Consider the following 13,188-nt stretch of genomic DNA (forward strand, 5'->3'; position numbering starts at 1 on the left):
CTGATATCGAAGAGATTACTGCCTATGTTCTCCTCTAGAATTCTGATGGATTCCTGTCTCACATTGAGGTCTTTTATCCATTTTGAGTTTATCTTTGTGTACGTTGTAAGAGAATGGTCGACAGTCTCTTCAATAAATGGTGCTGGGAAAACTGGGCAGCTATATGTAGAAGAATACCCAACTTTTGTATCAACATGGACAGGACTGGAGTAGATTATGCTGAGTGAAACAAGTCAAGCAGAGATAGTCAATTATCATATGGTTTCATTTACTTGTAGAGCATAAGGAATAACAGGGAGGACATTAGGAGAAGGAAAGGAAAAGTGAGTTGGGGGAAATCAGAGGGAGAGACAAATCATGAAAGACCATGGACTATGAGAAACAAACTGAAGGTTTTGGAAGGGAGGGGCATGGAGGGTTAGGAGAGCCTGGTGGTGGGTATTAAGGAGGACATGTATTGCATGGAGCACTAGATGTGGTGCAAAAATGATGAATCTTGGAACACTGAAAATAAAATTAAATTTAAAAAAAATAAAGCCGGGGCACCTGGGTGGCTCAGTGGGTTAAGCCGCTGCCTTCGGCTCAGGTCATGATCTCAGGGTCCTGAGATCAAGTCCCACATTGGGCTCTCTGCTGAGCAGGGAGCCTGCTTCCTTCTCTCACTCTCTGCCTGCCTCTCTGCCTACTTGTGATCTCTGTCAAATAAATAAAATCTTTAAAAAAAAAAAATAAAGCCAACAATGGAAAAAAAAAAGAAATTTTTATGAGTAGTTTATGTACTTGTAAAAAGTATTCCCAGTACCTCCCTCTTATACCTTATGTTTCTATAATTAATTTCTTTTACCTATAAACTGTAATCACCAAATGCAATGTTGCCATTATTTTGATCAAATTGTTATTTCTTAAATCAATTAAGAATAAGAAAATGAAAAGATATTATTTTACTTTCCTTTATTCCTTCTCTTTTACTTTTTTTTTTTATTTTTGTATGTCTGAGTTTCTAATCTATATCAGTCCTTTCTGTAGCTTTTCTTGGAAAACAGGTATACTCATGAAAATTTTCTGAAAGTTTGCTTGAGAAAGTTTTTATTTTTTTTCTTCTCTTTTGGAAATAATTTTAGTGGATACACATTTAAGATGGGGATTTATTTTTTTCACTATTTTAAATATCTCACTCCGTTTTCTTCTTGCTTTCATGATTTCTGAAAAGAAGTCCAATGTAATTCCCTTCCTTACTCTTCTATAGATGAGGTTTTTTTTTCCTACCTTTTTTCAAGTTTTCCCTCTTCATTTTTTTTTTATTCTTTGCAGTTTGAATATGTTGTTTCTACATGTAGTTTTGAAATATTTACCATGCTTGGTATTCTCTGAAGTTCCTGAATATAAGGTTTTGTGTCTATCATTAAATTTGGGAAATTCTGCTTCATATATTTTTCTGTTCCTTTCTTTTTTCTCTTTCTGGTATTCCCATGATGTGCATGTTGTATCTTTTTTAATTATCCCACACTTCTTAGATATTCTGTGATGTCTTTTTTACTATTTTTTGCTCTTTACATTTCAGTTTTGGAATTTTCTATCTCTCTGCTTGTATTACCTATCTCTTCTTTTATATTGTCTACTTTCCCCTAGTACATTAGCCATGGTTGTTTAGACCTCTAGTCTAATAACTCCAACATATCTGCCCTATCAATCTGACCTTCACCTTGTTCTATTTCTTCAAATTGTGCTTTTTCTCTTTTAGTATGGCTTGTAACCCTACAGAAATGATCCATTTATTTCTTTCAAGGGACAGCATTCCTTGCTTACTAGAATATTATACAGCGTTATGGTCCTTGCAACTTAACATCAGATATTGCTCTCTTAAGTTACATAAAAACAAAATGTGAAGTTAAAAGATTACAATAATATTAGCTTTTAGAGTAATAATTGTTTTTTAATCCATTAGTTTCTTGTCATGTAGAAAATAAAAAGTAGAGTTACAGTTGTTACAATAATTTTAGTTTTTGAAAATCCACATGAATTTGCCTTCATTGAGATCTTTTTTTTTTTTTAAATTTTTTATTTTTTATAAACATATATTTTTATCCCCAGGGGTACAGGTCTGTAAATCACCAGGTTTACACACTTCACAGCACTCACCAAAGCACATACCCTCCCCAATGTCCATAATCCCACCCCCTTCTCCCAAACCCCCTCCCCCCAGCAACCCTCAGTTTGTTTTGTGAGATTAAGAGTCACTTATCTTTATTTTTAAATATAAACTTAAGTTATAATATACTGTCCTTTCAAATCACCCTGCCAGACTCCTTTGACCATTTCTTGCAGGGCTGCTATAGTAAGAGTTAATTCTCTTAATTGTTTGTTTGGGAATTAATTTCTCCTTTACATTTGAAGAACTCTTTTGCCAAATATAGGATTCTTAGTTGACAGGCATTTTTGGTTTTGTACTTGTCTGTCTGTCTTTCTCTCTCTCTTTCTTTCTTTTTTTCTATTAGCACTTTGAATATAACTTTGAATATAACAGCCATCTGCCTGCTCGTTTCCCAAGTTTCTCACAAGAAAGCTGTTGATAATCTTACTTAGGATCTCTTGTATGTGACAAGTTACTTCTCTTGCTGATTCTAAATTCTCTCTCTGCTTTTGGCTTTTAAAATTTCATTATAATATGTACCGATGTGAGCCATTTTAAGTTCATCTTACTTGAAGTTTATGAGTTTCCAGATGTTTGTTTTCATGTTATTTATTGAATTTGGGAAGTTTTCAGTTATTATTTCTTCATATATTCTCTCTTCTGAAATGGACAAGGGAATTCTTCAAGTTTAAAAATGAAAACGTGTAAAAGCATTAAAACTCACTGTAAAAAATAAATTCAAATTCAGAATATTCTGATATTGTAATGTTAGCATATAAACTCTGATGTAAAAGTTAAGAAACACAAGTTTAAAATTAGGGCAGCTGGGTGGCTCCATTTAGTGTCTGCCTTTGGCTCAGGTCATGATCTCAGGGTCCTGGGATCAGCAGGTAGTTTGATTTCCCTGTCTCTCTGCCCCTTCTCCCTGCTTATGCTCTCACTCTCTCAAAAAAAAAAAAAATCTTTAAAAGAAATGTATTAAAATTAACTAGATACAAAAATATGTTAATGAATACACCATATAAAATGATGGAAATTTTAGCATCGATTACACAAAATGTGGGAGAAGCTGAAATTAAAGTGTAGAATATTTGTATAAATCAAAGTTAGGTTGTTATCAGCTTAAAGTAGACTGTCTATCCATAAAATATTTTATGTAAGCTTCATGATAACCTCAAATAAGAAAACCTGTAGTAAACACCCTAAAGAGAAAGAGAAAGTAATCAAAGCATTAACATATATTTTTAAAAATTAAATCATAAAGGAAGACAGCAAGAGAAGAAAAACAGAACAAAGAAACCACCAGAATATAATGAACACAAAGGCAATAGTAAATCCTTTCTTTTTTTTTTTTAAAGAATGTACCCCTGGGGATAAAAATATATGTTTATAAAAAATAAAAAATTATATTAAAAAAAAATGAAAAAAAAAAAAAGATTTTATTTATTTATTTGACAGACAGAGATCACAAGTAGGCACAGAGGCAGACAGAGAGGAAGGGGGAAAGCAGGCTCCCCGCTGAGCAGAGAGCCTGATGCGGGGCTTGATCCCAGGACCCTGGGACCATGACCTGAGCCAAAGGCAGAGGCTTTAACCCACTGAGCCACCCAGGTGCCCCAAATCCTTTCTAATCCATAATTACTTTAAATATAAATTAATTGAATTTTTATTTAAAAACAACAGGAATTTATAGGGCGCCTGGGTGTCTCAGTGGGTTAAAGCCTCTGCTTTCATCTCAGGGCATGATCTCAGGGTCCTGTAATCAAGCCCCGCATCAGGCTCTCTGCTCACCAGGGTGCCTGCTTCCCTTCCTCTCTCTCTCTGCCTGCCTCTCTGCCTACTTGTGATCTCTGTCTGTCAAATAAATAAGTAAAATCTTTAAAAAAAAAAAAAACGGGAAATTATATACTGCCTATAGTGATTTTCTTTACTTTTAAGAATACACATAGGCTTGGGGTGCCTGGGTGGCTCAGTGGATTAAAGCCTCTGCTTCTGCTCAGGTCACAATCCCAAAGTCACAGGATGGAGCCCCACATCGGGCTCTCTGCTCAGCAGGGAGCCTGCTTCCTCCTCTCTCTCTCTGCCTTCCTCTCTGCCTACTTGTGATCACTCTCTGTCAAATAAATAAATACAATTTAAAAAAAAAAGAATACACATAGGCTGAATGTGGAGGAATGGAAAAGAGATTTTTCATGCAAATGGTAACCAAAAGAGAGTAATGTGGCTATATTTATATCAGAGAAAATACACTTTAAGCAAAAATTGTCAAAAAAGACAAGAAGGTCACTATATGAAGAGTCAATTCATCAAGAGGATATAAAAATTGTAATAGATACATGCCTGAATTTCAAACATCTGAATATATAAAAGAAATGTTAACAAAACTGAAGAGGGAAATAGACAGTGATACAGCAATAGGAAGGAAACAAGGAAAATTTTTAGTGGTGGAGAGTAGAACTTAGTGAGAACTCCTAGCTTTATGTATTTTAATTGTTTGAATCTTACAAAATTTTATTTACTTGTTTTACTTTAAAATGAAAATTAAAACTAAACTGTTAAATGTAAAAGCACAGTAACATGTAAACTCCATAGATGTTAACCTCTAGAATTGCAAATTTATTATAAATTTTTATTTCATTGCTCATTTTAAATAGTTTTTGCATCTATTTTATTTTATTTTGAAAAATGTGTTTAGTTAAAAATGAAATACAAATATTGGTCACTAAAGTAAAATTTGGAAAAGGGGATTAAGATAAAAAATTGAAGTGGCCAAGTCAATCGAGGATAATTTTATTATAATATTTTGTATAGAAATTAAAGTGTAGGTGTAGAAGAAGTGGTGATAGCAAATGTTTAGCAAAATAACTAAATGAGATATTTTTGAGAAATTCAAACTTCACAAAATGTACCTTTCTCTGAATAAAATGGCCATAATTTATTGTATCCTATTTATTAAAAATGATTAGGGCAAGGCAAGGTACATATCAAAAACAGTCAATATATAGAGGTCGTCATAAATATAGTATCATGCAGGATCATGTAGGTATTAATTTTGTCATTGACTATTATGTTGTCAAAATTTTCACTACTTTTTCTCATACAGTATTTCTCATACAGTATTAAACATTTCTCATACAGTATTAAACAGAAAAATAGTGATTTTATTCTTTTGAATATATACATAAGACATAAAAACTAATATAATTTATAGTAATTATGTGACTTTTTTGTTTGTTTGTTTCAGATATGTAATAATTTGGGTAATTGTCATTGCTTTCCTGGCTATAGGCCTCCACATTGTGAATTCCAGATTGGCTCACCAGGGGGAAGTATTGATGATGGAAATGTCCAGAAATCTGGTGAGTAGAAATTAAACTTTTAAAACAAAATATATGCTCTTTTATTAAATACTTAAAGAACTATAACACTAAGTCAAATCTCTCATGATCACCTGAGTAACATTTTTTATTAACATATAATGTATTATCTGTTTTGGAGTACAGGTCTGTGATTCATCAGTTTTACACAATTCACAGCATTCACCATAGCCCATACCCTCCCCAATGTACATCACCCAGCCACTCCATCTCTCCCACCTTCTTCCCCCTCGGTTTGTTTCCTGAGATTAAGAGTTCTTATGGTTTGTCTGCCTCTCTGGTTTCATCTTGTTTCATTTTTCCCTTCCCTCCCCTATGATCCTCTGTCTTGTTTCTCAAATTCCTTATATCAAGAAGATCATATGATAATTGTCCTTCTCTGATGTATTTTGCTCAACATAACATTCTCTAGTTTCATCCATATTGTTGCAAATGGCAAGATTTCCTTTTTAATGGTTGAATAGTATTCCACACATTCCGTGTGTGTGTGTGTGTGTGTGTGTGTATATAATATCCTTATCCATTTATCAGTTGATGGACATCTAGGTTCTTTCCATAGTTTGGCTATTGTGGACACAGCTGCTATAAACATTGGGGTGTACATGCCCCTTCAGATCACTGAATTTATATCTTTAGGGTAAATACCCAGCAGTATGATTGCTATGTCATAGGGTAGCTTTATTTCCAACTTTTTGAGGAACTCCTGTACTGTTTTCCAGAGTGGCTACACCAGTTTGCATTCCCAAAAAAAGTGTAGGAGGGTTTCCCCTTCTCCACATACTCACCCACACCTGTCATTTCCTGACTGGTAAATTTTAACCATTCTGACTGGTGTGAGGTGGTATCTTTCTGTGGTTTGGATTTGTATTTCCCTGATGCCAAGTGACATTGAATGCATTTTCTTGTGTCTGTTGTCCATTTGGATATCTTTTGCCAAAATGTCTATTCCTGTCTTCTGTGCATTTCTTCATTAGATTATTTGTTCTTTTGGTGTTGAGTTTGATAAGTTCTTTATAAATTTTGGATACTAACTCTTTTATCTAATATGGCATTTGCAAATATCTCCTCCCATTCTTTTGGTTGTCTTTTGGCTTTTTTGATTGTTTCCTTTGCTGTTCAAAAGCTTTTGATCTTCAAGAAGTCCCAATAGTTCATTCTTGCCTTTGGAGATGTTTATAAGGAGAAGCTGCTGTGGCTGAAGTCAAAGGGGTAGCTGCATGTGTTCTCCTCAAGGATTTTAATGGATTCCTGTCTCACATCGAGGTCTTTCATCCATTTTGAGTCTATTTTTTGTGTGTGTGGTTTAAGGAAATGGTCCAGTTTCATTCTTCTGTATGTGGCTGTCCAATTTTCCCAACATTGTTTGTTGAAGAGACTGTCTTTTTTCCATTGGACATTCTTTCCTGTTTTGTCAAAGATTAGTTAACCATAGAGTTGAAGGTCCATTTCTGGGCTCTCTGGTCTGTTCCATTGATCTATGGGTTTGTTTTTGTGCCAGTACCATACTGTCTAGATGATTATAGCTTTGTAACAGAGCTTGAAGTCTGGAATTGTGATGCCACCAACTTTGGTTTTCTTTTTCAACATTCCTCTAGCTATTTGGGGTCTTTTCTGGTTCCTTATAAATTTTAGGATAATTTGTTCAATTTCTTTGAAAAACATTTATGGTATTTTGATAGGGATTCTATTAGAACATATATATTCCACATATATTCTAGAACATATAGATTGTTCTAGGTAGCATAGACACTTTCACAATATTTGTTCTTCCAATCCATGAGCATGGAACATTTTTCCATTTCTTTGTGTCTTCCTCAATTTCTTTCATGAGTACTTTATAGTTTTCTGAGTACAGATTCTTTTTTTTAAAGATTTTATTTATTTATTTGACAGACAGAGATCACAAGTAGGCAGAGAGGCAGGCAGAGAAAGAGAGAGAGAGAGAGAGAGGGAAGCAGGCTCCCTGCTGAGCAGAGAGCCCGATGCGAGGCTCGATTCCAGGACCCTGAGATCATGACCTGAGCCGAAGGCAGTGGCTTAACCCACTGAGACACCCAGGCGTCCACTGAGTACAGATTGTTTGCCTTTCTTTTGGGTGCATTGTAAATAGAATCAACTCCTTAATTTCTCTTTCTTCTATCTTGCTGTTGGTGTATAGAAATGCAACTGGTTTCTGTGCATTGATTTTATATCCTGAGACTTTACTGAATTCCTTTATGAGTTCTAGCAGTTTTGGGGTGGAGCCTTTTGGGTTTTCCACATAAAGTATCATATCACCTGCAAGGAGTGAGAGTTTGACTTCTTCTTTGCTGATTTGGATGCCTTTTATTTCTTTTTGTTGTCTGATTACTGATGCTAGGACCTCTGGTATTATGTTAAATAGCAGTGGTGATAATGGACATCCCTGCTGTGTTCCTGATTTTAGGGGGAAAGCTGTCAATTTTTCCCCCTTGAGAACAATATTTGCTGTGGGTTTTTCTTAGACAGCTTTTATGATATTGAGGAATGTACCCCCTACCCTTACACTGTGAAGAATTTTGATCAAGAAAGGTTGCTGTGCTTTGTCGAATGGTATTTCAGTATCTATTTAGAGTATCATATGGTTCTTGCTTTGTCTTTTATTAATATATTGTACCACATTGATTGATTTGCGGATGTTGAACCAACTTTGAAGCATTGAAATAAATCCCATCTGGTTGTGGTGAATAATCCTTTTAGTGCACTGTTGGATCCTATTGGCTATTATTTTGGTGAGAATTTTTGCATCCTGTTCATCAGGGATATTGGTCTGTAACTCTCCTTTTTTTTTTAATTCCATTTTTTAAAATTTATTTTCAGCATAGAAGTATTCATTATTTTTGCACCACACCCAGTGCTCCATGCAATCCGTGCCCTCTATAATACCCACCACCTGGTACCCCGACCTCCCACCCTCCGCCCCTTCAAAACCCTCAGGTTGTTTTTCAGAGTCCATACTCTCTCATGGTTCACCTCCCCTTCCAATTTCCCCCAACTCCCTTGTCCTCTCTAACTCCCCATGTCCTCCATGCTATTTGTTATATGATAATTGCCTCTCTCTGCTTGACTTATTTCACTCAGCATAATCTCTTCCAGTCCCATCCATGTTGCTACAAAAGTTGGGTATTCGTCCTTTCTGATGTAACTCTCCTTTTTGATGGGGTCTTTGTGTGGTTTGGGGATCAAGGTAATGCTGGCTTCATAAAATGAGTTTGTAAGTTTTCCTTCCATTTTTATTTTTTGGAACAGGAAAATAGGTATTAATTCTTCTTTAAAAGTTTGGTAGAATGCCCCTGGGAAGCCATCTGAACCTGGGTCTTGTTTTTTGGGATATTTTTGACTACTGCTTCAATCTCTTTACTGGTTATGGGTCTGTTCAGTTTTTCTATTTCTTTCTAGTTCAGTTTGGTAGATTATACATCTCTAGGAATGCATACATTTCTTCTAGATTGTCAAATTTGCTGGCGTATAGTTTCTCATAATATGTTTTTATAATTGTATTTCTTTGGAGTAGGTTGTGATCTCTCCTCTTTCATTCATGATTTTGTTAATTTTGGTCCTTTCTCTTTTCTTTTGGTTAAGTCTGGACAGGGGGTTATCAATCTTATTAATTCTTTCAAAGAACCAACTCCTAGTTTCATTGATCTGTCATGATCACCTGAGAAATTAAAAGAGTTATCTTGAATAGTGGCTTTAATTAAATTAGTGTTACACAATATTTGTGATGAGATTTTCTCAGATACTTAGTTTTCCTCAACTTAGTTAAATAAGTTAGAAGACAGTCCTCAAGTGTTATAAGTCTCAAAGCAAGAAATAAGATAATGAACTTAATTAATAAATATTATATATACCTTGATTTCTCCACCAATAAACTATTCCTCTTCTCCCTCTTCATGGGCCTCCATATCCTTGATACACAACAATATTTAAGTTAGGCCAGTTAAAAACCCTACAAAGGCCTCTAAGTGCACAGGGAAAGGAAAAGTCTCATGTCTCTGACTTTAAATCAAAAGCTCTAAATGATTAAGCTTAGTAAAGAAAGAATACTGAAAGCCAAGATAGGTCAAAAGCTAAGCCTCTTGCACCAGTTAGGCAAGTTGAGGGTGCAAAGTTTTTGAGGAAAGTTAAAAATGTTAATCCATTAACATACAAATAATTTAAAAAACAAAATAACCTTACTGCTAATATGGAGAAAGTTTTAGTGGTCTGGATAGAAGATCAAACAACCATTTCTTTAAGCCAAAGCCCAATCCAGAGCAAGACCCTAATTCTTTTCTGTTATTCTAATACCAAGAGATGTGAGGAAGCTGAAGAAGAAAAGTTTGAAAGTAGCAGAGGTTGGTTCATGATATTTAAGGAAAGAAACCATCTCCATCATATAAAAGTGCAAAGTGAAGCAGCAAGTGCTGATGAATAAACTGCAGCAAGTTAGCTAAAAGATCTAGCTAAGACAACTAATGAATGTGACTACACTAAACAACATATTTTCTTTCTTTTTTTTTTTTAAATTTTTTATTTTTTATAAACTTATATTTTTATCCCCAGGGGTACAGGTCTGTGAATCACCAGGTTTACACACTTCACAGCACTCACCAAAGCACATACCCTCCCCAATGTCCATAATCCCACCCCCTTCTCCCAAAACCCCTCCCCCCAGCAACCCTCAGTTTGTTTTGTGAGATTAAGAGTCACTTATGGTTTGTCTCCCTCCCAATCCCATCTTGTTTCATTTATTCTTCTCCTACCCACTTAAGCCTCCATGTTGCATCACCACTTCCTCATATCAGGGAGATCATATGATAGTTGTCTTTCTCTGCTTGACTTATTTCGCTAAGCATGATACGCTCTAGTTCCATCCATGTTGTCGCAAATGGCAAGATTTCATTTCTTTTGATGGCTGCATAGTATTCCATTGTGTATATATATACCACATCTTCTTGATCCATTCATCTGTTGATGGACATCTAGGTTCTTTCAATAGTTTGGCTATTGTGGACATTGCTGCTATAAACATTCGGGTGCATGTGCCCCTTTGGATCACTACATTTGTATCTTTAGGGTAAATACCCAATAGTGCAATTGCTGGGTCATAGGGCAGTTCTATTTTCAACATTCTGAGGAACCTCCATGCTGTTTTCCAGAGTGGCTGCACCAGCTTGCATTCCCACCAACAATGTAGGAGGGTTCCCCTTTCTCCACATCCTTGCCAGCATCTGTCATTTCCTGACTTGTTGATTTTAGCCATTCTGACTGGTGTGAGGTGATATCTCATTGTGGTTTTGATTTGTATTTCCCTGATGCCGAGTGATATGGAGCACTTTTTCATGTGTCTGTTGGCCATCTGGATGTCGTCTTTGCAGAAATGTCTGTTCATGTCCTCTGCCCATTTCTTGATTGGATTATTTGTTCTTTGGGTGTTGAGTTTGCTAAGTTCTTTATAGATTCTGGACACTAGTCCTTTATCTGATATGTCGTTTGCAAATATCTTCTCCCATTCTGTCAGTTGTCTTTTGGTTTTGTTACCTGTTTCTTTTGCTGTGCAAAAGCTTTTGATCTTGATGAAATCCCAATAGTTCATTTTTTCCCTTGCTTCCCTTGCCTTTTGCGTTGTTCCTAGGAAGATGTTGCTGCGGCTGAGGTCGAAGAGGTTGCTGCCTGTGTTCTCCTCAAGGATTTTGATGGATTCCTTTCGCACATTGAGGTCCTTCATCCATTTTGAGTCTATTTTTGTGTGTGGTGTAAGGAAATGGTCCAATTTCATTTTTCTGCATGTGGCGGTCCAATTTTCCCAGCACCATTTATTGAAGAGGCTGTCTTTTTTCCATTGGACATTCTTTCCTGCTTTGTCGAAGATGAGTTGACCATAGAGTTGAGGGTCTATTTCTGGGCTCTCTATTCTGTTCCATTGATCTATGTGTCTGTTTTTGTGCCAGTACCATGCTGTCTTGATGATGACAGCTTTGTAATAGAGCTTGAAGTCCGGAATTGTGATGCCACCAACGTTGGCTTTCTTTTTCAATATCCCTTTGGCTATTCGAGGTCTTTTCTGGTTCCATATAAATTTTAGCATTATTTGTTCCATTTCTTTGAAAAAGATGGATGGTACTTTGATAGGAATTGCATTAAATGTGTAGATTGCTTTAGGTAGCATAGACATTTTCACAATATTTATTCTTCCAATCCAGGAGTATGGAACATTTTTCCATTTCTTTGTGTCTTCCTCAATTTCTTTCATGAGTACTTTATAGTTTTCTGAGTATAGATTCTGTGTCTCTTTGGTTAGGTTTATTCCTAGATATTTTATGGTTTTGGATGCAATTGTAAATGGGATTGACTCCTTAATTTCTCTTTCTTCTGTCTTGCTGTTGGTGTAGAGAAATGCAACTGATTTCTGTGCATTGATTTTATATCCTGACACTTTACTGAATTCCTGTATAAGTTCTAGCAGTTTTGGAGTGGAGTCTTTTGGGTTTTCCACATATAGTATCATATCATCTGTGAGGAGTGATAATTTGACTTCTTCTTTGCCGATTTGGATGCCTTTAATTTCCTTTTGTTGTCTGATTGCTGAGGCTAGGACCTCTAGTACTATGTTGAATAGCAGTGCTGATAATGGACATCCCTGCCGTGTTCCTGACCTTAGTGGAAAAGCTTTCAGTTTTTCTCCATTGAGAATGATATTTGCAGTGGGTTTTTCATAGATGGCTTTGATGATATTGAGGTATGTGCCCTCTATCCCTACGCTTTGAAGAGTTTTGATCAGGAAGGGATGCTGTACTTTGTCAAATGCTTTTTCAGCATCTATTGAAAGTATCATATGGTTCTTGTTCTTTCTTTTATTGATGTGTTCTATCACATTGACTGATTTGCGGATGTTGAACCAACCTTGCAGCCCTGGAATAAATCCCACTTGGTCGTGGTGAATAATCTTTTTAATGTACTGTTGAATCCTATTGGCTAGTATTTTTTTGAGTATTTTCGCATCTGTGTTCATCAAGGATATCGGTCTATAGCTCTCTTTTTTGGTGGGATCCTTGTCTGGTTTTGGGATCAAGGTGATGCTGGCCTCATAAAATGAGTTTGGAAGTTTTCCTTCCATTTCTATTTTTTGGAACAGTTTCAGGAGAATAGGAATTAGTTCTTCTTTAAATGTTTGGTAGAATTCCCCGGGGAAGCCATCTAGCCCTGGGCTTTTGTTTGTTTGGAGATTTTTAATGACTGTTACAATCTCCTTACTGGTTATGGGTCTGTTCAGGCTTTCTATTTCTTCCTGGTTCAGTTGTGGTAGTTTATATGTTTCTAGGAGTGCATCCATTTCTTCCAGATTGTCAAATTTATTGCCGTAGAGTTGCTCATACTATGTTCTTATAATAGTTTGTATTTCTTTGGTGTTAGTTGTGATCTCTCCTCTTTCATTCATGATTTTATTTATTTGGGTCCTTTCTCTTTTCTTTTTGATAAGTCGGGCCAGGGGTTTATCAATTTTATTAATTCTTTTAAAGAACCAGATCCTAGTTTCGTTGATTTGTTCTATTGTTTTTTTGGTTTCTATTTCATTGATTTCTGCTCTGATCTTTATGATTTCTCTTCTCCTGCTGGGCTTAGGGTTTCTTTCTTGTTCTTTCTCCAGCTCCTTTAGGTGTAGGGTTAGGTTGTGTACCT

General features: G+C 35.8%; 1 protein-coding gene across 5 annotated transcripts in view; it reads left to right on the forward strand.

The window, feature by feature from the left end:
• The window catches only part of ADAM18 (ADAM metallopeptidase domain 18), a 202,947-nt gene that overhangs the window by 147,988 nt on the left and 41,771 nt on the right, over positions 1 to 13,188 (forward strand). For all 5 annotated transcript variants that reach the window (XM_082715332.1, XM_082715335.1, XM_082715336.1 and 2 more), the window contains one exon: positions 5,376 to 5,490. In XM_082715332.1, the coding sequence (XP_082571458.1) occupies positions 5,376 to 5,490 (115 nt within the window). The remainder of the gene's footprint in view (positions 1 to 5,375; positions 5,491 to 13,188) is intronic.

This window comes from Mustela nivalis (assembly GCF_964662115.1).
Source record: "Mustela nivalis genome assembly, chromosome: 20".
NCBI lineage: Eukaryota > Metazoa > Chordata > Mammalia > Carnivora > Mustelidae > Mustela > Mustela nivalis.